This window comes from Haemaphysalis longicornis, unplaced genomic scaffold (genome assembly GCF_048455015.1).
Source record: "Haemaphysalis longicornis isolate Haplotype H1 unplaced genomic scaffold, Haemaphysalis longicornis Haplotype H1 scaffold_4, whole genome shotgun sequence".
Lineage (NCBI taxonomy): Eukaryota > Metazoa > Arthropoda > Arachnida > Ixodida > Ixodidae > Haemaphysalis > Haemaphysalis longicornis.
The window spans coordinates 97,780,998-97,808,322 of NW_027526361.1; the positions used below are offsets into that span (position 1 = coordinate 97,780,998).

At 48.5% G+C, this 27,325-nt stretch overlaps 1 protein-coding gene across 1 annotated transcript; it reads right to left on the reverse strand.

The window, feature by feature from the left end:
- Positions 1-22,038: 22,038 nt before the first annotated feature.
- On the reverse strand, positions 22,039-23,819 carry LOC144180455 (adult-specific rigid cuticular protein 15.7-like). Its single transcript, XM_077708795.1, has 3 exons — positions 23,556-23,819; positions 22,724-23,157; positions 22,039-22,198 (listed from the first exon to the last, which is right to left on the reverse strand). Exons 1-2 carry the CDS (start codon positions 23,649-23,651, stop codon positions 22,792-22,794), a joined length of 462 nt encoding a protein of 153 aa, XP_077564921.1. The 5' UTR covers positions 23,652-23,819; the 3' UTR covers positions 22,039-22,198; positions 22,724-22,791.
- Between the last annotated feature and the right edge of the window lie 3,506 nt (positions 23,820-27,325).

Here is a 27,325-nt window from a genome sequence, read left to right on the forward strand (position 1 = left end):
AGCTCCGCATTCTTCCTAACTATAAACCTACTTTGTATAATTTTAGCTCTCATACTATGTGATGACTGTCATTGCACTACATTCCTATTTCTGTTTTCTGTGCTGATATTCATTTATGTACCACCCGCATGTAGAATCTGTGCGTCCACCTGCTATGGTCTCGGAATGAAACTGGAAGTATTGAAAATAAATAAATAAAATAAATAAATAAACATTGTCCACGTCAAGCCTTTTAGCTATTTTTTTTACACATGTGGGACACTTTCTGCAGGTAAAGCATCGCTTCTATTTTGCTATCTATAGCTGGCCTTGATGCTGCCTTAAAATTTCCGGAACAGATCTTCTTGAACAGTTTCTCGGCCACCGTTTTCACGCCAGAGAGCTTGGGTAGCCTGCCTCCTTAAAGTGTTATTCTTGTTGACGGAAACTCCATTCAAGCTCGCTCTTTAGTGGGTTACACAACTGAAAATGCGGGTCCCGCGATGCGCCTATACAAACGTCGTGCCCAAACAAGGCATTGAGTGAGCCTTCGAATGAACCTGCGTAATGTAAAACTCCCCAGCGCAGTATTGATCGCAAAACGATTATGCAACTTGGTTTCGTGAGAGCTCAGGCACGTAAAACTGGAAAAATACTTTTTTCCAGTGCGTCTGGGTGCGACTTGTATAGAAGAGGGCCATGCCAAACGCTGTAGAGTCACGTTGTGTTAAGACGTGTTCGTTCCTTTCGTTCACCGCTTTTGCCTTTTATGCACTGTTGCACGTGGTCGCCTTCAAGAAATGTACCGCATTTTTCCTAATATAAGTCGCCACCAAGCGCCTGCGTTTTCGTGTGATTGTGCGGAACCAAAGTGTTCGAAAGGGATAATGAGCAGGGTTGCAGGCTTAGACAACCTAAGTGCTAAACAGATTACAGCTATAGATTGACTGGAATCAAACGCGTGGAGAAGCGTGTCGGCTAAAAAAGTGTGACTGAGCCTAGCTCGCTACGTTCGCATGAATACGGTACCACCCAACTTGTCGCTTTCCGCATGACCAGCTGGGCTAACGCGCTGCTTGAAAGTGGCGTGAATGCCGCAGGAGGAAAATAAACGATTCTTGCCTTCTCTCCTTCTGGGTAACGAAGCCAGGAAAATGTGGTGCTCTTTGTGAGGCGGTGTCCGGGCGCCTGAATCGAACAGGCAGAGCACGGCGAATGACCCAGTAAATCGGGGGGCACGGCTTCAAGAAAAAAGAACAGAAGAATCTCGAGCGCGCCGGAACTGCGGGGACAAGCGCCACGAACGAGTACGCATTGGTTTCCATGCCAAAAGAACCCTTTTGTGCGCCCCTCGACACGGTTGACAGAACGTAACGTAGGGCGTATACGACTAGAAGGGCTGTCTTCGGTAGCCGTAAGAAGTGGAAAAAAAAAAGCACACGGCACTAAAAAACTGGTTATTCGATCACGTTTTTGTCGGAAGCCGACTTTCTCAAAACCAGATGCGTCGTAGGCGCTCGAGTCACGGCCAAGGGGTCAAAAAAAAGGTCCCTTCACACTGACTTGTCGAAGTGGCACTGGTTACAAAGCCCCGAGTGCAGGATACCAGTAGTACCCAAGAAAGTGGAGGGGAGCACAGCCACCCCGATAGCCTTGTTGTTATTGCATCGGACGCGTATTTAATGGTGGAGTGTTAGGGTCTAACAGGGAAGATGTGTTTTCTGGCTGTATTTAATGCTTAAAAAATCCGAAAAGCAAACCTATTCCCACGCACAAAAAAAACAATGAACTACTACTTATACCCGGTCACACGCCAGACCTAATGGTTTTTATAGCAAATTTCGTTTGCTTTAAATGTAATTAGTTCGGCGCTACACGAGAATAGCGAATGACATTAGAGGCGAATGGCATTTAGCGGCTAAATGGCCGTTTGGGAGCTCAACCAGCGGCCAATTGAGTAGCCTTTCCGCAGTGGCGCGTCACTAGACAAGAAAATTCAGCAATAAACCAAAGAATAGTGTTTATAAAAACTGTCACTAACTTATATTTTCCCCTTCATATTGTTTTTTTAGATAAACACAAACAAGAACTTAAAAAAAAAAATCTCTTCACCAATGCGCTTGCTTGTCGAAGCTTGGTCGCCAACACGTGTTTGTGTTATTGCTTCGACCATGGCGGCAAATTCGTCCTGCGGTTCGGCGACTGGCGGAAACCAGCGGACTTCTTGAACGGATGGCGAGGTCCACACTCACCTCGGAGATTATTTGAGGGCGCGGCTTTATGATGCGGGGGGGAGCGTCGTCACGGGGTATTTTTACTGCAAAGATGTCTAACTCTCCCTCCCCCCTCCCCCCCCCCCCCCCCCTCCCAGTTTTCATTCCGGTGTCATCGATTTATTCGGCGCCGCTCCGGGGCTCCTCCTCTCCACCGCTGACACCTCTTTCAAACTATTTTCCCCCTCGCCTCTACCGATTCCCCTTTGGCAAGTTGCGCAGACGGCAGCTAACGGCGGTAGGGCGGTTATCAGATCATAGCGAGAAATAAACAGAAGCACGGACGAGCGTAAAAAATGCACTGACGATTACTACACTCCCTAATGTGAAATTTGTGCGCAGCGTGAGCTGCAGTCTTGTCTGTCACGGCGCATTTCTGCTGCGTCATAGGAAGTGTTCGCGTGATCAGCGAACGTACTGCGGCGCGCGCTACTCTGCTGCTGCCTCGCAGTGCGCCGCCGCCGCCGGCCAGGATGTTGCGAATCGTGTTTGAACCTCCCACGCAAATGTCATGTGGTTCGGATTACCCCGCCCGATGGGGCAGCGAGCATGTTGTTGCATATCGTGTTTGAACCTCCGCGCAAACGTCACGTGGTTTGGATTAGTGGAGAATGGAACAGCGCCTGGGGAAAGTGTCAGGGGGAGGACGTGGCGACACATGAAACATGTGTGAGGGAAAGGCAGTGAGAGATATGACACCGTAGCCGCACGTGTCGTACTCCACTTCAACCTTCGCTCGACGCTTCTCTCCGTTTTCTTTCTTTCGTGGCTGCTGCGTTCGCTCACTCGGTTACGCGGACATAAACAGACGCCGCTCCCGTGAAGCCCAGGTAACGGCTGCCAAAGGGCTGCCCCCTAAAACGACCGAAACCCGCCGTCGCCGTTCCCACTCAAATTCACTTAGCCAAGTAGCTGCAAATCCCTCCCGGTAGAAGAGAAACTTCTGCAGTTGGAACGCCGGCTTGAGCCCATATTTGTTTTTCAGTTTGGAAGGCCTCCCGAGCGACATTTTTGCCGGCGTCTTCAACGCCAAAGTGTGCGCCATCACCGGTTGCCGGTTTATGCGTGCACGGTTTGCTGGTAGAAAAAGGGGGCGGCACGCACAGCTAGGCTTCATGCCGCTACCGATTGAATTCCGGTTGTGCTGGTGGGAGATTTAGATGTCGAAATTACATGGTTCAATGCGGTTAGTCGGCTGTCCTCCTCAAGAGAGTGGTTCGGGTGTGGGTTGATGTGTTACTGCAGGCATCTTACGCACACTGTAAGATGCATACGAGGGGGAAGGAAAACGGGCAGCCACATGTTTGCACGCGAGAGTAGAGCTCAAGGGCTTCCAGGTTACAAATCGTTATGGGACGGATGCATGCCGTTCGTTTACAGGAAGAAGAGCAAGAATCGAAGCGTTGGCCCGAACACAAGCACGAATGCGTGCAAAAACAACGGAAAGCTGCTGGCACCGCCGTTACCACCTCAAGTTCAGGTCCTCGATTAGCGACGAATCCCTCCCGGATGAACAGCAAATTACCCGCTTGGAACGCCGGCGTGAGCCAATATCACTTCTTCAGAGGGCTCTCAGGGGATATTTTCGACGGCGTCTGTCACTTCTAAGCACGCGCACACGACCGGGTGGAGGTTTATGCGTGCGCTGGTTTGTAGTCGAGAATAGTGGGAGGGAGGAGGGGAGGCGTGCACGCGCAGCTATAATTTTAATGCCTGTACGGATGGATGGCATGTCCGTTGTGCTGGTGCGAGATTTAAACTCGGGCGTTAAACGGCCCAATGGTTCCTGTCCTGAGTCCTTAGTGGTGGAGGGGATTGGGTTTGAGGGTTAGGCTATGTTTAGGTTACCGATGCAAAATGGACGAAATTGCCATGTCACGCAGTTCGGTTGGCTGAGATGTGAAATGACGTTATTCTTTAAAGTTATTACGACAGTTGCGGCAACAGTCTGAGCCCGGCCTTACACAAACAGCGAGATACTTACGACACGGGAGGGACACAGGCAGTTCGATGTTTATCGGCAAGAACAAAGCTTGGATCAGTCAGAGATACATTCAGCTAATTTTTTTTGTTCGAAAGTTTGCCCTGCGGCATAACGGTGCACAGTTTACAGATACACGAACAAGTTTGCTTCTCGTATAAAGTCCAGAAGGTGCCGATGAAATGGTCCATGAACCCAGCTCTGCAGGTCTGGAGGTCGGCCAGGGAGGAGGCCGGTTGCACGAAGGTGCCGTAATCGGATCTGATGCAGTCCGGGGCAGGTCCACAACAGATGCTGCACATTCACATTCTGTACGGCGGAGTCGCAGAATGGGCAGGTAGAGCCGTATGGGCCGCGGTACTGCGATGGCCAAGAGGCAGTCACAGACGGCGTAAGGGCCATCCCAACGCGTATTCTCCGCAGCGCAACCTCCTCTCGGTGAGTTAAGTCACCAGAGAGCTAGTAAACATCCTCCATCGCAAATTACGATAAACATGTTTTGTTTCGTGCACTCCGTGGACTGCGTCCTGCTTTGCAGGTCATCCTTCTTCACAGAGTGGAAAGGCACGAATTTTTCTTGTATTTATTGCCTGTCTTTGACAACTTACAACAGATTACATATCAACATTGCAAATATGTCATCATCATCATCATCACCAGCCTATTTACGCCCACTGCAGGGCAAAGGCCTCTCCCATTAATCTCCAATTACTCCGGTGCTGTGCTAACTGCGACCAATTTATCCCCGCAAACTTCCTGATCTCATCTGCCCATCTAACTTTCTGCCGCCCTCTGCCACGCTTGCCTTCCGTTGGGATCCACTCTGTTACTCTTAATGGCCAACGGTTATCTTGCCTTCGCATTACATGCACTGCCCACGTCCATTTCTTCTTCTTAATTTCTTCTAATATGTCCTTAACACGCGTTTGTTCCCTGATCCACTCCGCTCTCTTCTTGTCCCTTAATGTTGCACCTATCATCTTCCATTGTATTGCCCGCTGAGTCGTCCTCAATTTAAGTTGAACCCTCTTAGTGAGCCTCCAAGTTTCTGCCCCGTAGGTGAGTGCCGGTAAGATGCAACAACTGCCATACAGTTTCTTCTTCAGGGACAATGGTAGGCTGCTGTTCATTATCTGAGAATTCCTCCCGAATGCACTCCACCCCATTCTTATCCTTCTCATTATTTCTGCCTCATAGTTCGGATCCGGGGTCACAACTTGGCCTAAGTAGATATATTCGCTTACCAAATCTACTGCCTTGCCACCTATTTCAAATCGTCGTGCTGTCCCGAGGTTTATTGATCATTACTTTAGTTTTCTGCATATTAATTTTCAGGCCCATGGTTCTACTCTGTTTGCCCAGTGCGGTAAGCATGCTTTACAATTCGTCCCCCGAGTTACTTATCAAGGCAACGTCATCAGCAAATCTGAGGTTACTGATGTATTCTCCGTTAACCCTTACTCCAATCTGTTCCCGATCTAATGTTCTGAATACTTCTTGTAAACATGCAAATATGTGCACATACAAGAAGTGGAATTGCCAGTCACTAAAGGTCTGATTTTGTCAATTTAAAATGCCCTCATATCAATTATTTGCTCTATTTGTCGCAGCCAATGAGGTAGTTCATGGTGTAACTTAATGACTTCAACAAATGGACCAATGCTCTCTTTGAAATAGTCCCTTGCACATCGCGCATCAACATCATTGTACAACCTTGCTGTACGTGAGCGCCATATACTATGAAGACCCAGTGCCATGACTAAATCGTCACTCCATCCTCATTGTCTATGGCAAGGAAACGTATACTGTGAGAATCTAGTGGAAAATCTTTGTGTAATGTCATCTGTAACGCATCCCAAAAATATACTCCCTCCCAACAATGCAAAAACACACGATCTATCGTCTCGGGTGATTTACAACTAAAAAAATTGACCACATCTTTCCGCGGGGGAAAACCATGGGGGTGATGCGACGCATCTGGGCGATGCTTGTTATGGTTGCGCCGACCATCGCGCTAGCAGACCTGTTAGTCTCCATTCAAATCATCGGTAGTCATCGGATGTCATCGGAGCGGCGGCAGTGGAGCGACTGAGCGGAGCGGCGCAGCTATCGCGTTTATATGTACCGCACGTTAACGGTTAGGGGGATGAGAGAGAGCAGCGCACGCGCATGTGTTAACCGAGCGCTAACGCGCGCTCACGCACAGCTGGCATGGCGAGGGGAGCGAGCGCTAACGCAAGATGGCGCTGCGGTGAGAGCGGCGTTACCGCGCAGCTGGCGTGGCGAGGAGAATGGGGGAGAGGCGTTCGGACTACGGATGGATGGAGGGACAAGGCGAGTCAAAGAGATGCGTTGCATCTAAAAATCTGTTCCCCACAGTGCAAATAACCCCCTTTCTTCCATAAACGTTCGCACTAATAATGTTCCTGTATGTAACCTAAACACAAAGGACTTGACCCCTGGTTGAATCTGCATTTTTTTAACCCTCTTAAGCACATCGCCATCGCGGCCGGCATTGGAAATATGAGGTATATAATGTATAACCGGTTTATACTTTTACTTATTTTATCATTTCAAGCAGCTTAGGTTACTATTTGCTGTATAGCGCTCGTGCAGTAAGCGTCCCCCAAATTTCCGCAATATCTCACGTCTAGCAATTGCGTTTCTTAGATGGAAAAGCGTTCGCAGATGCGTAGTTGTGCTGCTGACCGCTGTGCTTGTTTACCCAGCGCAAAAAAAGTGCTTCCTGCTCCGAAGTTTTACGCTGTACGGTAAACTTTTCAGTATATTTCATTTCCTTAGTACGTATATTGACTTCGCTGACTTCTCCCGCCCGCAAGTGGCCTTAAGTTTTCCTTCTAGCGTACCAGTCAGCGAAGGGTCGCATGTGTACTTGTGCAGCGCTTGTGTGGAGCGACCCGGACTCGGAGCTTGATACAGTGTACAAACTAACAAACTAAAGAAACGCACAATCTTCCATTCACAAACGCGTCGTGGCTTAGTTTCAAGTGAGCGAACGAATTGCGACGACCCGTCGGCGGCCGGCGCACTAGACGCTGGGTCGACTGACTCTGTCGGAAGGTCGGCGAGCCGTGCAGTAGCGCAGTCAAGCCGAGTCATCTCTTCCTGACGTCACACGAAAACGCCACAGAAATTGGGCGAGGATGCAGAGAGGAGGAGAGCATTTTCGAATTGATTTTTCTACTAAATAAATTCTCGTAAACGCGCTCAGAGTGGTCGAAACATGGCCTATGGACTCCGGACTACAATTTGCGCTAGTAATCCCCCAATATTTACAAATGACTTCAGTGTCCCTTTATTGTGAGTCTATGTCTGTGCATAAAGAAGTTTTGTAGATTATGAAGACGAAAGAAGACGGATAGAATAAACCTGGGGAGAAGGACAATCCCCCTAGGTCTGTGAGCCGGTTACACAGAGAGATGGGCTGGGGAAAAGGGAGAGAAAGGAGGAGTCTACGAACCTGACTGGTTCGGACGTGTGATTAAACTGGTGCCGTGAACTCGTTAAGTGATGGGTCCTCGTTCATAGTTGCCGTATCAATATACAAATCAGCGTGTGGATTTGCAAAAACTTTTTAATCCAGAGGGGTAGTGGGAAGAGTGCTGTAGTTTTTATGTTCAATAATTCACACAATTTTGTTGCTATCAATAAATGTTAGTATCAAACAAGCAGCAGTTACTAAGTGCGCGGTCTAGACTAGTAACGATAGCATTAAGGTTCCATACATAGTGGCAGAGCCTACGTACCGTTCTGCGGGGTAGTAAAGTTCGGAGTTAGTAAATACAACCAGTTACTACCTTTTTACTAGGCTTTTTGTTAAAAGTGCTGATGGCAGCTCTCGATTCAAGAAGTCATGAAAGCTAAGTTCTGAAACGTAGTGCCCCTATGGCAATATTATGAGCAAGTCCGTATAAACCTACCTGCAACAGTCGCGCGATTGTTAGAAATCCCGGGCCATCTCCACTAAGGTGAAGCCTTGGGAGGGGCGAAGCATGCAGTGTAAAGTGTAGTCTTGGCGCCTTGGCGTTTTTGCCAACGGAGATGAAATCGTTGGGGAGTACAGGTATACAGCTTTTCTGTAAAGAGAGAAAGAGAGAATAAACTTCTTTATTAGCAAAAAAAATGTGGAGTGGTGTCCTCATTTCAGGACCCCATTCATGGTGCCAGCTGCGACAGCCCTTTCAACCAACCGAAGCTGGTCTTCCGGACTGGAACTGGACAACACGCTCTCCCACTGCTCATAAGACGGACGAGAAATTCTGTCCAACTTGGGGTTTTTCTGACAACCCCACACCATATGGTAGAGCGTGCCAGGTTCACCACAAAACTGACACAGAGCGGAGTACTGGGTTGGGTACATTAGGCGCAATTTCGTCAAGTGGGGAAACGTATTCGTTTGAAGCAGCCTAAGTATTCTTTCCTGGGCTTTGGTTAAGGATTCGTGGGCCGGGGGGTAAATCCTGCGCTCGAGCCTGTAATGCTGACTGATCTCGTGGTAGGTGAGCAATGGGCTCGCAGCCTCTATCCCTCGTGGTGCCCGGCGGGCAGTATTATGGGCGGTGTTGTTACCCTGGAGGATCGAATGGGCTGGAGTCCAGAGTATTTTGACTCGTCGGTGAAGCGGACGTTGAAGAAGAATATTTAAGGCACATTTGGATATTCTTCCATGCAGGTAATTTCGGCATGCCTGTTGGGAATCTGTGACAACTGTATCTGCGGTGGTCTGAGAGATGGCCAGGGCAATGGCAGCCTCTTCTGCTTGGTCAGTGGTCGTGCAGGGTAGGGTAATGCTGGTAATATGCGACGTTGTGGTTGTCACAACAGCAGTCATCGATCCCCTTCTGGCGTAGTCAGCCACATTTGTATAGACCGTGCTGGCCCTGTTGTCATTGACCCTTCCGATTGCACGAGCTCTTGCCTCTCTTCTGCCTGCATGATGTACTGGATGCATGTTGCGCGGTATTGGCGCTACTGCAATCTTCTCTCGCAGTTCGATTGGCATATCCCGATACTGTACCTCTTCAGGGGACGTCATTCCTAGTCTGCCTACTAGGCTTCTCCCAGTAATACTTGACCCCAATATTTGTCGCTGGTTTGATAGATGAGCCTCGATGATTTCAGCCACTGTGTTGTGAATACCCAGTTTTAAAAGTTTTTCATTCGAGGTGCTTACTGGGAGGCCCAGAGCCTGCTTATATGCCTTTCTGATTAATGCGTCCAATTTAGCTGTTTCAGTCTTATTGAGTATAACATATGGAAGGGTGTAAGCCAGTCGGGACATCACAAAGGCCTCAACGAGCCGAAGTGTGTCCGCCTCTTTCATGCCCGTAGACTTTGTCGTTATTCTCCGGAGCATATGTGTGACTTGTGCGGTAGTGCGCTTGAGCCGGCTGATAAGAACTGTGTTCCTGCTGTCCGCCTGGAAGAACATTCCCAAGATCTTGATCTGACGGGAAGGCCTGATGGTAGTGCCATCCAAGATGATCTCGATGCTTGGGGCTTGCCGCCTTCCCTGTGCACCATGAGGAGCTCTGATTTTTGCGGTGAGCAAGAGAGGCCACAGCTCTTCGCGTATTCATTGACTACGTCGATGGCATGTTGTAAGCGGTCCTGCATTTCTCCCACCGAGCCCTTTCCAGTCCACACCGTTATATCGTCGGCGTACAAGCCATGGTGCAGATCTGGTATGACCCCTAGTTTAGCGGGGAGGCCAATAAGGGCGATATTGAACAGTAGGGGTGACAGAACCGCTCCTTGTGGCGTACCCCTCCCACCGAGGTCGATGGGGTCCGACGCAATGTCTCCGATCTTGACAACGGCTTTCCGTCCTGACAGAAAGTCTAGGACATAGTAAGTCTGGTTCCCACAGTCTAGACCATTGAGGTTTACTAAGATAGCCTGGTGGGTGACATTATCAAATGCCCCCTTTAGGTCGAGGGCCAGTATGGCTTTTGGCGTGTTGCTGTTGGCTTGCATCATATCTTCTTTCAGTTGTAAGAGGATATCATGAGTTGAAAGATGCGGCCTAAAGCCAAACATGGTTGATGGCAGTTTTCCGGTGCTTTCTAAGTATTTCTGCATCCTCGTGAGGAGAATGTGTTCCATGAGCTTCCCCACGCAAGAAGTCAAAGAGATGGGACGGAGGTTTTCAATGTGTGGTTCCTTGCCAGGTTTGGGAATGAATCGCACTTCTGCGGTCTTCCATTCCGGTGGGAGGGTTCCGCTCTTCCAGCAGGTGTTCATGTATGCGGTGAGAGCAGTCACCGAGGAAGGCTCGAGGTTTGCTAGCGCTTTGTTGGTAATCTCATCTTGTCCCGGAGTGGTGTTGCGTCTAAGCTTTGCCATTGCAGCTTCCACTTCGCATAGCTGTATGTCCCTGTCCAAATCAGGATTTGGCCTTCCCGTGTAGTCTGAAATAGGCGTAACAGGGGATGGTGGCAAGTATTTGTCCTGCAATTTCTTACCGGGAAATGAGTGCAGAACCGTCGTCATTGTGCGGCGAGATTGGCCTTTGCTGTTGGCCGGGTCTATCAAATATCTCAGCAGCCTCCACGTCTTTGAGCTACTGAGAGTCCCCTTTAGACCATCGCAAAGGGAGAGCCAATTCTCTCGACTTAGCTGTGCTGCGTATTTCGTCGCTTCCGCGGTGAGTCCGGCTATGCGCTTTTTCAACTTTCTGTTGTGGTGTTGTCTTTTCCACCTGCGGATCAGTCCTCTTCTTGCCTCCCATAGGTGAAGCAGCTTGGGATCGACGCTAGGCACTTGCGTGGTGGTCTTTACTTTCTGGGTCGTGGATCTCATGTCCTCCCGTACTCCTCTGCCCCATTCCTGTATGTTTGTAATCTCGCTAGATAATGCTTGGGCTTCCCGGCGTTCACCAAATTTGTGCCAATCAGGGATTTTGGCCTCACCTAGGTGGGCTCGGTACTCGGGACCTAGGATGACTGTGGATATGATATCATGGTCAGAGCCTAGGTTTTCACCTGTGTTGGTCCAGCTGACCTCACTAATATTCTTGACTAACGTGAGGTCAGGGCAAGTATCCCTGGTGACGCTGTTACCCATTCGTGTGGGAACCAAGTGGTCAGTGACCAGGGTGAGGTCTTCTTCCTCCATGGAAAGGCTGAGTTCTGTGCCTCTTTTATTGGTGTAACCGTATCCCCACAGTGGGTGAGCGGCGTTGAAGTCGCCTACAATGATGAGCGGGTTATCAGCCGCTACTCGCACCACCTGTTGAATTATTTGCTTTATCTCCGCCTGTTACCTCTTGGGGCGACAGTACATGTTCAGAACGAACAGGCTCTGGGCTCTTCCTGTTTTTCTGGGGATCAGTTCAGACAGCACTCCGATTTGTTCATGCTGGGTTAACGAATGCTGTATGGCTGTGATTTCCTTTTTTATGAGTGTAGCTGAATTATTGGTTTGGGAATCTCCGAGAGTCATGTAGCCCGGTAGTTTGACCGGTGCATTGGTTTCTTGAAGCGCAATTACGTCTGGTAGAATACTGACGGTTCCTATATACTGCTGCAGGGATCCGACTTTAGGTTTAATACTCCTGCAGTTCCACTGCCATATTGTTGTTCTTTGCTTCGACTTGTGGTTACGGGCCATTGCTACTACCTGAGAAGCCTTCCTGGGGATCTTGTGTGTTTGGTCTGTCGTAAGGCTTCTCTCGACGCCTGCTCGGAGACTTTTCAAGCACCTCGATTCTTTTGTGCAAGGCACCTGATTCCTTGTACATTGAATCGATCCCTGCTGTTAGTGTACCAAGCTGCTCTGTGATACTCGCTGTAGACTGTTTCAGTTGCGCCTCGATTGTCTTGGTGATTATTTCAACTATTTGTGTGTTTTCTTCTCGTGGCTCAACTCTAGGCTGTTCAGGCTCAACTGGGAGATCTTTCTTTACCACCATCTTTCTGCGTTTCTCGTTGGTCTGCGTAGTTATTGCTTCCTTGAGGGCAGCGAACTCTTCCCTAAGACTCATTAGCTCTGCCTGAACTTTCGCGCATTCGACCTCTAGTCTTTCATTCTCTGCCTTGATCTTTGTGCACTCGGCACACTGGTGTTGAGTAAGTGCGGGGGTATGAGCAGCGGGAGAAGCAATGCTTGCCCAGCTCACCTGTCCTGCGTGGGGTGTGCTCCGCTTCTTGGATCTGGATCTGGAGCGGGATGGTCCACGGGATGCGTGACAGGATGAGCTGCGTCCGCGAGACCTGCTCCGTGAGGGCCTGGATTGCGCGGACACGCGCCGGGGTTCACGATCCCTCGCCAATGCCTTCTGGCGCAAGACGAAAGGCTCGCAGAACCTCTTGGGGCCCCCTTTGGACGCAGTCAGGTGGTCTCCGTTGCATAGGGCACACTGCGGCTTGCAGACGTGCTCTGGTGTCGGATCCCGTGCCCCACAGAAGTCACAAGACCGAACGGTGGGGTTTGGGCACACATCGGCACGATGTCCCAACACGTGGCACACACTACACACTGGCACAGTCTTCCTGTATAAGTAGCATTTAACTTCAACTCCCATGTAGTACACATAAAAAGGTACCTTGTGTCCTTGGAAGGTGACCACCACAGTCCCGGTATTGCCGAGGCGGCGGCACGTCAGAAGCTCATGCTCCGGAGAGTAGAGGTCATCGAGGACTTGCTGCATGTTGTAGTGAAGTGGTACGTCGTGAATCGCTCCCTTGACCGAGTCGGCGGGGGCCAGCCCATAGATGTTGACCGGATGTGTTTTCCCGTCAATTGTTATCTCCCGGATTTGACTGAGGGCCCTCGCTGCCTTCTGGTGGGGTGTGCTCACGGTGATGATGTTTTGAGTCTCTTCCACTCTAATACGAATGTCTGCCTCTCGCCAGGTAAGTCTTGATTCGTGTAAAATGGCTCAAGCGAGCTTGGCAGGGTTCAATTTGGTTAGAGATAAACCTTCTTTGGGTCTAATCACGAGCTTGTAGTCGTCTTTCGGAAATGGGGGTGGCTTAGGCTTAGAGGTCGTTGTGCTAGGTCCGGCCGATGAATGATTAGGGGTTACTCTTAACGTAGCGCTGCTTGCCTTTTGTTTGCGTCGCTGGGCTCGGCTGACGATTTCAATCCATTCCTCCTTACTGTTCGTCGTGGTGGTATCTTCTTGTTCGTGGTTGCCTTCCATTGCTTCTTCGTCACTTCGTTGCTCTTGCGCGAAGCTTGAGGGTTGCTCCAAGGTCGCAGGAGGGGTTGTCATTGTGACGTGTTCGAAGCTGTAGTCTAGGCAACAGGCCTAGACCGACGCCGCCACCTCCGAGCAAAGGCTGCCCGTAAAATAAAAAATAATGCACTTACGGGCCAAAGTTTGGTATTCGCGTAGTCCTAAGAACTTCGCGAAGACGTTAATGAGAGGTTTGACCTCAGGACTTGGCGTATATTGCACCTGAGGCTTAAAATAGGCAAAGCCCATGCGGGACACGTCAACACTCCTCTTCTTCGTCGTCTTCCCTCCCGACGCAGAACAGAAGCCTTTTCTGTAAAAGTCTTTTGTCTTTGAAGCACGAAACTCTCTAGCGCGAGGCGTAAACGAGTTTCCCGGTGTTTTAGTACCGTGACAACATGAGACAGCGCTTACGACAACGACATGAGACGCGAACAGCCCCAGCAGCTAAGGGGCTTCGCCCCTAAAAATAAAACGAACTATTTTTAATTTAACGAAAAACAAAACGAGCATTAAATGCGCGGAAATTTTTGTCAGAATAGTTCGTTTTCACAATTTCCAGCTACAGAAAGCAAAGAAGATCATATTGTTACATAACGGTAGTTTGCCTTTCTTATGGACCCGTTGTGAGCATTCTGTCAAGCTTCAGTTGTCTTTCGTTGCAACTATACGGTATACAGTTAGACTACGTGCACACTTAGGACTACGTGTAGCTTGGAGGATGTACTTGTGAAGACACATTATTCGTCTCTTCTTAAAACAGGCTTTCATCGGCGATCACCTATCCTGTAAAGATTACCTGCAAACTATCCAAGCAGTGCACGCTGAGGAGCAGCAAACAGATCTTATCAGCTTTAACATGCGGGAACCAATTATCCCTCCCCTAACGATGCTCTCGAAAAACATTAGTGAGTGTTTCGTTGATTTATGGCAAGATCGCACTCGAACTGCAAGGCAAAGAAAGTTGACGGTATTTCTACTAGGCCAATAATTTCATCGGGCACAGTATTTTCTTTGGAATGAAACAATTTTTGCATTCTAATTTCTTTGTTAAGATTCTGCCGCCGTGATATTGACTTCTGGTTTCCGAAGCAAGCCCTCATCGATCGACATTGCCGTGGTTATACTACACACCAAACAGTCGGCTGTTCCATTAGCAGCCGCTGCGGCCGTATTTCTGGAGAGGAAAATATCAGTGGTTCACCGGTCGAAAGCCGATGGGGCAGACTTGCTAAGTGCGATGCATGCTTACAAACCGTCATGGGTTCAAATCGACCCCGATCCTTCCGCTACGTTTTGTCTCACAGCCAACCTACTAAAGAGCAGATTGTAACTTCGTTAAACAAAGCTTATATGTATAGGGTTTCAGGTATTTTACATGTCTGCGAACATAAAGTCTAGTGCTTATGAGGCTTGGGGCGTTCTATAGCGCGCGGCTTTGGAAAACGAACATCCCGGTGTACGTGCTATTATCACGCGGCTACCACCCTACCATCAAATTTCGCACTGCCCTACCATCAAAGTTGATTTGGACCTCAAGCTTCTGCGTCTCATCACTTGGATATGTGTATTAAGTAAATTGGTCATTGATAGACACTATTTTCAATATCAAAAGTGATTTAGACATCAAGCTGATACATCTCATCACTTGGATATGCATTTTTGGGGGGTTTGTTATCAATAGGCACCATTTTCTAGATCAGTAGACTCTCATAGTAGATAAAAAAGGTTTCTCAAAGGCTTGCCGCTGTGCGACCCGTGTCGGCCCTGTGTACGTTCGCACCGCCCTGTCTTTGTCGGTGTTCCAAGCGCTTGCGTGCACGTCTCTTTCCTCCGGCTCCTCGGGGCAGCGTGGTTCCGCCGTCAAGAAAAGTTACCGTTCTCCGTTTTGAATTTCATTTATATTCTGTCGTCGTAATGGGCATGCCGCATAAAGTGAAGACTCAAGCTTCTCTGGTCATCCACCTTCACAAAGTTGAATGGCTCTTGAAATTTTTATTAAATAGAACTGATTTTATGAAACCTTTACGAGTGAAACTCCAAATTTGCAGAGATTCGCTTCGCGTATGTACGAAGCTTGTAAAGCAAGGTCACATGCCATTGTAAGAGGAACATGACGGTATTTCAAGCCATGGGCGTGCTTCCCCTCAAGCCGAGAGGAAGCGTTGTTAGATAACGCAGATCCGTCGGAGTGTGAAGCCTCTTGATTAAGATCCAAGAGGGACGTAATGCCGCGCGAGCGAGAAAACGCGTTGCTAGGCGACACCTAAAATGGCCGGTGTGTGGCGCTGCAGACGGTAGCATTCGATGTGCATCTTCTGTGCGTAACTATGCAGCGCTTCCTGCGCTAGAGCGCTACCACCACTTGAATTCACCCTAGAGACGAAACTCTATTTTGAGCGTGAGCGTATGTGTGTTCCCTAACCGTAAAAGCGCATGCAGCCAAAATACAAGTTTGTTTTACTCGAAAGATTTGGTGTTTTATAGGGCTCCCAGCGCTTTCCTGGCAGCAAGTGATGCTTTAGTCACTGAGAAATTATTCAGTTGAAGTTAAAATTTTGAACCTCCCGCCAAATCGTATTTCCTGACGTCTGCCATGACAGCGCATGTATGAGCCTTCGAGTGAACTTCGAGTGCGCATTTAAGTCTGCAGCGTATTGCGGAGCTTTATTTACCGCCAGTCCTCCTAGATGGCGCCGCCATACTGCTCCACACTGCTATTCTCATTTGCTTTGTTTTTTACTGTATTTGAACCTGGCTTGTTTTTGTTACGGTAGGTAGTAACCGTTTCGTGAAGCATAGGGTATGTTCGACAAAATGGGTTACGTAAGACAATGGCGCTTACGCCAATCGGCCAGTGTCGTCTGAGAAAACCCCAAAGCGCGACGCACTGCTGTGCGGCTAAACCAAGCATAGTGCGCGCATTACCAGCAGCATTACGAATCGGTACTTCTACGTTAAACCCAGAGGGAAGACGCGTTACTCAGCATAACAAACTACTGAGTATTCTACACGAGCATCAAGGAAATGAAACCACATTACTGAAAAAGCTGCGGGACCTCTACATTCAGACTGCCCCCTCAGAACCAGCTAGGCCATATGCCGGTAAACCCAACCTCGAGCTGGACAGACCAATCACCAAAGCAGAAGTCTATGAGGCTATCTCTCACCTCAACACGCGATCTGCACCAGGCCCTGATGGTATTACCAATCGTGTAATCACCAACCTTGATGACTCGTCCATACAGGCTCTTACCACCTACATGAACAAGGTGTGGGACACGGAAAACCTTCCCCCCACGTGGAAAAGCGCCCTGATTAAGCTCATTCTTAAACCTGGAAAGGCTCTAAAGTTAGAGAACTTGAGGCCTATTTCACTGACCTCTTGCCTCGAGAAGCTGATGGAGCACGTGGTTTTGACCCGTCTCAACCGCCACATGGACACACATCAGCTTTTCCCGCACACCATGGTGGGTTTCCGGTCTTCCCTATCAACGCAAGACATGATGTTACAACTTCAACATCAAATAATTGACAACCCGGGCGTGTCCCCACTTGATTCTCGAGTCATAATGGGCCTTGACTTGACTAAAGCCTTTGACTGTGTGGCCCACAGTGCCATCATTCATAATATCAGTGACTTAAATAGGGGCAACAAGACGTACAACTACATCACCGACCTTCTGTCCCAAAGGACCGCCAGATTAACGGTGCTGGACCTCAAATCTGACCTTAAAGTCTGGGTAGCCGTGGCACCCCCCAGGGGTCGGTCTTATCACCATTTCTATTTAATGTGGCCATGATTAAATTACCTCCCCTACTACAGCAAATCCCTGACTAGCATCACAGCCTCTACGCTGGTGATATAACAATCTGGACCACAGAAGGCAGGGATGGAGACATTCAAGAAAGACTACAAGAGGCTGCCACGATTGTTGAAAACTACGTCTCCTCACGCGGACTCGCGTGTTCGCCTCAGAAGTCAGAGATCCTCTTCTTCAGACCCACCACAGCCGGTCGGAGGCCGAGAAATGATCCGGATATACAGGTTCAGCTACAGGGAAGATGCATACCTCAAACACAGTGTATGCGCATTCTCGGTCTGCGCATACAGGAAACGGGGACCAATACGGTCACAATACAGGCCCTGTAAAACACGGCTACTCAAATTAGTCGGCTAATTGCAAGAATAGCCAACAGACACCATGGGCTCAAAGAGGGCAACATCCTACGTCTCGTGCAGGCTCTCATTATAAGCAGAATTACCTACGTCACTCCGTACCTCAAGCTCACTCGAACAGAGAAAGAAAAAAGTTGAGCGTATTATACGCAAAGCCATCAAGTTGGCAGTGGGCATACCAATCTCGGCCTCTAACGAACGACTGATGGAGATGGGCATAAACAACACCCTAGACGAACTCGTCGAAGCACAGCGCACAGCACAGTACAAGAGACTACCCGGAAGCGCCACCGGAAGAGACATCTTAGATATTCTCCGCATCTCCTACGCAGACCAACACGGAACAAAAATTTTGCTTGTGGACGAGTTACGCGCGCACCTCAGTGTGTCCCCTTTACCTAAAAATATGCACCCGGAGCTTCATCAAGAGATACGGCTGGCCCGAGCCACGGCCCTTCACAAGCAGTACCACTCCAACTCAGAGGTCTGCTACCTTGACGTGGCGAACTACCCCAGACGACGAGCGGCAGTGGCCGTTGTAGTAAACCAACAGGGCAATAAGGTCGCATCATGCTCCGTCACAGAGGCTTATCCCAAAATTGGGGAAGAGGTAGCCATCGCTGTGGCCGCTGTAGGCACATCGGCCACGACCATTATCTCCGACTCCAAGACCGCACTACGAAATTATTCACGAGGAAGAATATCCAAAGCTGCAGCTAAGATAATTCAAAGCAAATCAATCCTGCCCTCACGACGTACATATCCATTTGATATGGACACCAGCACACTCGTCTCTCCCGGGAAACGAGATGGCACACGAAGCGGCCCGAGGATTCAGCTACCAGGCCGACTTCGAAGACAACGTACCGTCATCGACGGGGGTAGGGACAGGCTGGCTACATATCAAGAAATTACCCAGCATTATAGATTTGGCCGACGCACACTTCCAGCCGCTCATCGTACAGTTAGCAGAAGGGAATCGGTTGCATGGCGCAGAATACAATCGAACACCTTCCCACACCCCGCCCTGTGCCACCGCAACTTTCCAGAAACATACACATATAAGTGCAAGTGGTGCGGCACCGCAGTTTCCACGCTCCAACACATGGTTTGGGAGTGTCCCAGTAAACCGGAGACACCAGGTGTACGCATTACGAGGCACGAGCAATGGGAGGCTGCGTTGCTTAGCTCCCAACCCGACGTCCAAACAGCAGTCGTCCAGCTGGCGGAAGACGCCGCCAGGGCCCATGGGTTCCTGACCACCGTCTGAAGGGACGAGGACACTGCCACTCCCAAGCAGTGACTCCGTCTTAACAGAGACGACTATAATATTTTTTTTTCATCATCATCGTCATCTACGTTTACGAGTATACTTTGGTGACTTCCACTGTTTACAACGTTGGCAGACCTCTCTGCTTTTCCAGTAAAGAGCCTTCTTTTTCACTGTTTTCTGCTTTCTTACTGTTATAAAAAGAACGTGCCCTAAATTTAGGCGCAAATAGCTTGTTCTGCGAGCTTATAAGACCTGCCTAACTTGCGTTTGCGACTGCCGGCCTCAGCCAATCGAACGGCTGTGCATATGACGTCATATGTTCTAGTGCTGGGAATGAGCTAGTGTGTCGCACGGCCATTCCCTTCCCTACTAAGTATGTAGGTTATTTGAGCGAAGTCTACGCTAACAGTGGTGTCAGTATGATTGTAACAAGGTAATCTTTCGAATGAACCAAACGTGTGTTTTCTCTGCATGGCCCCTTTAAATATTCGCGTCCCAGATGTATGAAGCTCGGCGATAAAACTTGACACAACGTCAAAAAAAGGCCAGCGGCGCAGCTATAACGACGGAATAATGTACGTAATTGTAATGTCTTGGAGGCGGTTGAAAAAAAGAAAAATAATTAGATAAACGTTAAGATAAACAATTCGATAAACAATAAGAGAAAAACGTTCGATTACGTGAAATACTCGTTCGCTTCGGAGACGACAATCTAATGTCGAATAACCTTTGCAGTTTAGCGGCTCGGAACATAAACAAATTTTCGGTAGTCAAGGCTTTCCCATGTTTTTGTTTTCCTAAACTAGGAAGAGAAGTGTCAAGAAAATATTTTGAGGTATACGGGGTGTCACAAATTTTACCACCACTGCCTCTGGTCAGGCCTTATGCAACTGTAATAGCCATCAGCCTTACTGGAAATACAGATGTATAGTTATAAATAACACATTTCTAACTTTGTTGCGAATGTAATTCAGCCTAATTATAAGTTAAAATTCCCTTGTTGAGAGACGGAACCTTTTATTGTGCTAGGCCGGAGGCTTCAAACGATTATACAAGAATAATTTCAGCCGTTTAATTTCAGCCAATCAGCCGCTAAATGGCTGATTGGGATGCAACAGATCATGTGCCGCTTACACATATTCCTCTGAGTGGACATTATACCTTCGGATATCTTTTATGCATATATTTTTTCTTTTTTGCGACTGTCTGTACCAATTGCATAAGTTGCCACTTTCTGCTATTGATCAATGGGCCGATGGTCCAGTCAAGTTGCTCTAGTGCAGCTTTCTTCCATGATTACCCTTCATATACTGCACGGGCAAATAAACAAACGTTGAAATGTTCGAAACGTTCAAATTTCAAGGGACACACTGTGCTTGCAGCAAAACGTCACCCTCAACTTTTGAAAGGGCCGCTTACACGTGGAATCCAGTTTGAAACCGTCACGGGTCTACGCCTCCGTGTTTCGAGATAATTTCTGGATCACTCTGGCATGTATTCCCGGCAGCAGATCAAAATTACACCATCTTCCCGTATGGGAACTCTGAGTAGTATGCGAAGCAGCCATGGGGTCGACTGAAGTTCCCATTAATTTTCAGTTCGTCGTTTCCGTTGACGTTCAGCTTCGCATGCCTTCGTTGTATCAGTAGCTTCTTGACGTAGTTTGAATGAGTGAAGGACATAAGGTGGGTTCGTAGCACATGCTCCCGTATCGGTTTGTAGCGCAGTGGGAAGAGCGCCACGTACCTCCCGTTGCGTCCAGAGAGTCGTGGGATCAAAACCGGGCGCCGCCCAACTATTTCTTTTTATAGTGAACTGCGCTGACATCAGCCCAAACGCTGACGGGGCTGAAGAGACGCGCATGCGCAGTAGAGTGCGGATGGTGGAACACGACAATGACAACGAGGGAGGGAGGGACACGGCCCCGAGCATGAGATGCATATAATAAAAGGAGTACCCTTATTCTTGAAGAGTGACGTAATAACCGCAGGTTAGAGTGGAGAAGAGCCCAAGTGCATTATTCTGGAGACACGTCTATTCCCGTTGTGCCATTGTCGTCTTGGAGGGAACAGGTGGGCTGGCGATGAAAGGGGAATCTGCGATGTCGAGCTATTTACCGAGGTCGAACGACAGCCGTTTCGTAATGGTGCATTTTGCACGTGTCTGCTGTTGGCCCCAGTTTCAGGTTTGCAAAAAAATAACGTTTCTGGAGATATTATTAATTATGATTGAATTGTTGAATGGCGGAAGGGCAGCTAGGCTGAAGAGTGTCATAAAGGTGTGTTGTACGTCACGTGAACTGTAAATGTGCTTAACTGAAATCGGTGTGTATATCGCTAATGATTAGTCATTAAAAGTGAATATAAAACAGTGTGTTTCTCATAAAAAGATTTGGGCTCCCAATTAGGATGCCTAGAGGGAAAGGAGGAGGAATCATTTCTGCATTAGTTCTGGAGTCGTGGCAATGAGGGGTCTTCACAGTGAGTCCCTCGGCGGTCGCTGCCGGGCGGGCCATTTCAACCAGCCGAAGCTGATAGCCGGGGTCCGGGCTGCCTAGCATGCCTTCGCACTGCTCATGGTTGGGGAAGGGTATAAGGAGGAGGGATGGTGTGTAGGAGCACGCCCAAATGATATGGTAGAGTGTGGAGGGTTGGGGACAGGACTTGCATGTGGCGGAGTAGGAGGTGGGGTGGATGGCGTGGAGGAGGGTGACGTGCGGGTATGTTTTCGTTTGAAGGCGGCGTAGGTGGCGGCTTCTTCCTTAGTCAACTGTGGGGCGAGGGTAAGATGCGGAGTTCGAGGTGGTAGTGTTCGAGGATATTTCGAACACCTCCACCGCGCGAAAAAAACTTTCTCGGAGGGAAAATGTTTTCGCTCGGAGAACAAGAACTACCGTGTCAAGTGGTACCCAACCTATAAATACGCATTAAGGAACAAATCGAGTTCTTATTTTCGTACCATTAGAGTACGGGCAGAAGTAATCATGTCCAGCTTTGTCACGCAGAGTCTGGAGCGGCTGACACCAGCCGTAACAAGCTTGAGAACATGAGGCCACAACAAACAGTTCCTGAGAACATTGTACATATATTTACATCATTTACACACATCAAGCGTATACAGGAACAGTTCACGTTCACGACGTCACAGGAATACAGGCAGAGGAACTAGAGGGAAGCAAGTGGGCTGTCGTGAGGTCGCTCATCGTCTTGGCAAGGGCATCCGCACTGAAGGTTTTTCGCTGATTGCTGCTGTTTTGAGTATAGGCAGACTGTTCCTTTCTAGGAAAATGCTGAAAATTGCAGGAGGAGGGCTGAAATGTAAGGGGCAAAAGGTTAGGTCAAACAGCGTCACCGCAGAACATCAGAGCCAATCAACAAGTACATGAAGTTTGAAAAACTCAGGGCAGCCAAATGATTGCACCAACTACCCCAACTGCGCAGATAATCGAAATCTGTGATCATTAATCGGAACGATGTTGCAGGAGGAATTTTACCTCATCACGCTACGACAAGTAATCCGTATGTACATGTGTTAACCCGTGTGTTATTTGTGAGTTACTCTTCCGTCTAACCGCAAATTTGACGAAGTAATCAAAACGTAGCCATCTTTACGGCTGTTAGAGAAACTTATGTCTGCATTTTCATATCTTATTCCCTCTTAGTGTACATTTTTTTGTTAATTGTTGAGCACCCCGTCAGTGATCCCGGTGATGACTCAGTTCGACAACTACACTAAGGGGACCTCAACGTTTCGTTATCAAACCTGCTCTTCCCCAGTGAACCCAGAAATCACACGAAACGCGCACACGGGAAAATGGGCAACAATTTGTACTCACGACACGGACAGCAGACGAGACGGCTCCAAGCAACGTCAAACACAAGAGCTTAGAAAAGCAACGATGGCCTAACCGTAGAAGCCACGACCTCCATAACCTCCATATCCACCGTATCCTCCATATCCTCCGTATCCACCGTGTCCGCCGTATCCGCCGTATCCGCCGTGGCCGTACGCGGGCACACTCTTGCCGTGCGCTGAGTGGTAGGGTGCGGCCGCAGGCAGGCTGCTCTTGGTGCCCGGTTCGTTGGTCTTGACGACTGCGCGGAAGCCGAGCTTGTCGGCCACGTAGTGCACCTGCCTGTGTCGGCCGTCGATGTCGCCCAGGTAGTAGGAGCCGTGCACGGGGCCGTACGCCGAGCCTGACTCGTGGCGGCCGTTGACGGCGCCGTAGCCGTTGACGATGTCGTAGCCGAAGCGGTAGTGGCCGTGGTCCTGAAGGGCAGGCAGTGCAATGCAATGTAAAAGCTACGTGCATTGCAACTTACCGAACACTGGTCGGGAAGTTTCTGAGGCGCGGCTGCTCAAAACACCTTAACGGGTTCTATGCAGAACTGAGAAACATACGTTGAGGCCTTCTATTCACAAAAACAGAACACTTTACATTGATGGAAGAAAATACATAGTTCTTCCCAAGCGCTAGAAGCCAGAAATTCGATTCGGATCTACTTACACCAACTTGCAGCTGTTAGGGTTACGCTTTACGGACGAGGCTTACGCGCGTTATACATTAACCGAGTTGCTATGCAGAGCCGCTTCGCATCCAGACGCCCACTCAACGTCGGCAGATTACATTGATGCAAGTGTTACTACGTTAGAGAGAAGTCACGAACGTTTTGTTTCCTGTAAGTCTGGCTGGAACCCCCATGGTGTCCGTAGCCACCGTAGCCTCCCGCAATAGCCACCGCCGCTAGGGCCAGCACCACCATCAACTGGAAAAAACGAAAATCGGCGCAAATCAGCAAGAATGACGAACTCAAAACACAACAAAAAAACTCAAGTTTTTTTTGTCGGATTCTGAGAGAGTCTGCAGTCACGCAGCAACCACCAATGAAAGGGTGGCAAGTGCTGTGTAGGCCCGAAAGTTTTCAGACGCATGCGAGGAAACAAGGTGCTTCGTCAAGTAGCGAAAACTGCGAATTGTCTCTGCGAACCAATCGTTCGACATAGCTATAAGCTCCTCACTCAACTGCTTGAAAGCAAGAATGAGTCCCTCTAAACTAAACTGCAGATGCACTGAAATTCGATTAGCGGGACATCCAAAATACCAGTGTCGCACAATTTAAGCCAGGCGGGTGTTATAGACAGAACCTAGTTGACTTCTTATTTTAAATGTCGTAAATCAATCTCTACGGCTTACTGGTAGGGCCGTTGCCAGTATGCTTGCTAACCAGTTGTTCTATTTATAAAGGGATATGTAGTTTGTATATTTAGACCGCTCCTTATTGCGTGACCATTAGTGGATTGTCGCTTAGAGCAGTGGCACTCAGTGGAGTGGCACTTAACTGTACAGTGTCGATAACATATTTCAAAGGTCACAACCTAATGGAGGGAGCTATTTGACGCAGTTTGTAAGAATTAGTAATGCGAAATTTGGAGAAACACAGCTCGCTATGCAGAGCTCGTGATGGCAGAGGCTTGCAATTCTAGAAGCGCTGGCCAGCCAGCGCTATGTAGTTGCATTCAAACGGTAGCATCGTTCAGATAAATCGCGATGTAGCTCATGACGTCACTTCCTCACGCACCCGCAATGGGCACAGCAAAGCCTGATGACACATTGAATGCGTGCACCCTTGTCAAGGGGTAGAAGGCAAGAAAAGTGACCAAAGAGACCGAATCGTTTCCGAGAGCGTTACGCAACCGGGCGTAGCGAGCGGCGCTGGCGTGGACGACATCCGCTATGTGGTGGCACGCTTACCCGAGCGAACATGCTTCCAGAGGAGAGTGCCTGTCGGTACTGATGGGTTTCAGCGGAGGGCGGGCTTATATACAGCCCGGCGCACCGGACAACGTGTTCTGGAAAAACGCCCCTATCGCTTTTTTTTTCTCTGCCAGCTTATTTATTTCTTTCTCTGCTTCCGAAGGGCCAGTTTTGCAGTAGTCGGCCCGCAGGGGCAATTCTCTAGGAATGCTGCCCTTTGTACGGCGCTTTATGCGTCATGACTCTCGGCCGAAGCCTATGTCGGGCACGCACGCACTGGAAGAAATAAAAAAGAATGAAAAGAGTATGTGCCACTTGAGTGACGGCCTCGGTTGACTTCGATCAACCAGCGCTCAATCAGAAACGGAGCCTCGAGTTCTCTGGGCCGACCAGCCGGTTGTAGGTAATAGAAAAATTAGCATCCTGGCACCACCCGAACGGGGGCTCGAACCCAGGAGCGTTACCTTAAGTCCTAATGCTCTACCCAATGGGCTATCCCGGCCTCTGGTGCCACAATTGATAATGGCACACCACTGTCTGAGTTGTAACAGGCCAATTTTTGTCTGCGTAATATTTTATGACGGGCACTGAACTTTTTTTTTCGTTCACTCTTACGTTTACAATGTGTCCTATGTATTTATGTCCTATGTTTTATTAGGCACCGTAATCAAACAACCCGCGAAATCATGGAGGCATTCCACATAGCTTTCCACATAACAAGCGTGTGTCTCCATCCTAAAGAGATTGCATATCTGCGTGTGCTTTGACTGTAACATGTGTATATCTACTTGTGGTATCACCGTGACCTTTGCAAACTTGTTTCGACCATGCGCACTGTCTTTTTATTACTTTATTGTTTGTGTTCAGTATTTATATTCACCCTTTCTGATATTAAAATTTAGTTGTTAGACCAGCGGCTGCCCTTGTGTTGCACTTCCTTCGTATTCGTCTGAGGTCGCGCTGGTTTTATCCAAGTATGTATTTCCACCTACTCGGGCTTTATACAACTATTTCCCAATGATGACTCCGAAAGGACACCTGCGTGCGGTTAGATAGATAACAAGAGATGGCGCCATAACTGCACTTACGAAATGCAAGCACCTATTTCCACTCGTGGTTCGACATACGAGCATTCACGTGCATTGTGACTAACGTTGCAACAATGATTCAATATTGCAACAACCTGCGTAACATTGCCTTGCTTTTTCTGGATACATATTAGATCCCACGGTACAAATGGAGCGTTGGGGTTCATGTATTATGCGAGTTCATTGTTTTACTGTGGTATCACTTGTGTGTTCATCGATTTGCTTCGCAATGTTCGTCTGCCATGCGTTACCCGTAATCACGTTATCTCTGTCCCTAAAATTCCAGCAGTAAGAATAGATACTGCGCAGAAAATGTGCGGAGCATCAAATCCTACCGTTGAAAATTGCACCATAGGCGGTATGCTTTGTTGGTATGATAATACAAATCGGAGATAAACAATTAAAATTCAGTATTTCTTTTTTGTTGTTGTTTGCTTTCCAGGCCTAGCTTTGTCGTCGACAATAGATCTGATACCGGCAGTCTTTTAACCTTCACCGCTCGTGCAGGGGAAAATAACCAAACTTGATTCTCAGCACTACATTTAGAGGTGCACGCATACGAACAGCGTACAGTATTTATCGACTGTCCTGAAGCAGATAGACCGAATTTCCCGCGAATAGGGGGCACGTTAACAGTGGTTGGTACAAATTTTGAAGCCTGATATCGTTATAGAATGAATGCACCCATTAGCCAAGCGAAGAAACGGTGCCCACGATAATCCCTTCTTGTCCCTGGCGCTCGTAAGTGCGGTCAGGAATCGGGCACACGTTCATGCCTTGGGAATTTATTCGTAAATCATTACAAATTTCAACATACAGCGAACTCGGTTAAGATAAGCTCCATGGTTATAACGAACAACACTTTTGCTCTATTGTGATGTGCACAATGCAAAAAACCTCCGCTTAAGACGAATTTCTGATAACACGAACACATTTTCACAGTCCCTTCGAGTTCGTCTTAACGAGAGTCTAGTGTACTTACCCTAAATTATGATCATTTTGCCACTCAACAAGCCCTGTGTACCATATGATAGCCGCCAGTGGTAATAAATAAAGCTGCCAATGGTAACAACAGCCAAAGTTGTAAACAACGTGTTCGGAATTGAAAATGTGTCAGAGCCACGGTAGACGGAACAGACAACAATTCGTGTATTATGATATGTATTAACTCGTAATTTGTGCCTGTGCGCTAAATAGATACGATGCATGTAGGTGAGGCCAAAAAGCGCCGACCATCAGATGGATCTACTCGCGAAGCACGTGCTCGCTCGGTTCATAGTTATGTAACGGACTAATGCACGTGCATTCGTTTGAATAGGCGAGCCTAAGCGAAATTCGGCGCGTAAGGGCTGCCTGCTGTGCACTATATACAATACAGCGTGGCAGCGTAACCGGACCCAAAGTGTAGACGCCATAGTCTGATGGAACTGAGGAAGATTATCAAACACTGGGGCTGCAGCTAACGCATGGCTAGCTGGATGTTACATGTTTGGTTGACAGGCTTGACACTGAAAAAAGTTTGGTTTAGAACAACGTCACTACAGGGCGTAACCACGTAGTGCTTTACATCATTAACATCATCATTATCACAATC

Coding starts and splice junctions, on each gene's coding strand:
- LOC144180455 (XM_077708795.1), bottom strand. CDS start 23,651: ATGGTGGTGCTGGCCCTAGCGGCGGTGGCTATTGCGGGAGGCTACGGT. Junction 23,158..23,555: donor AGACTTACAGGAAACAAAAC/GTTCGTGACTTC, acceptor CCTGCCCTTCAG/GACCACGGCCACTACCGCTT.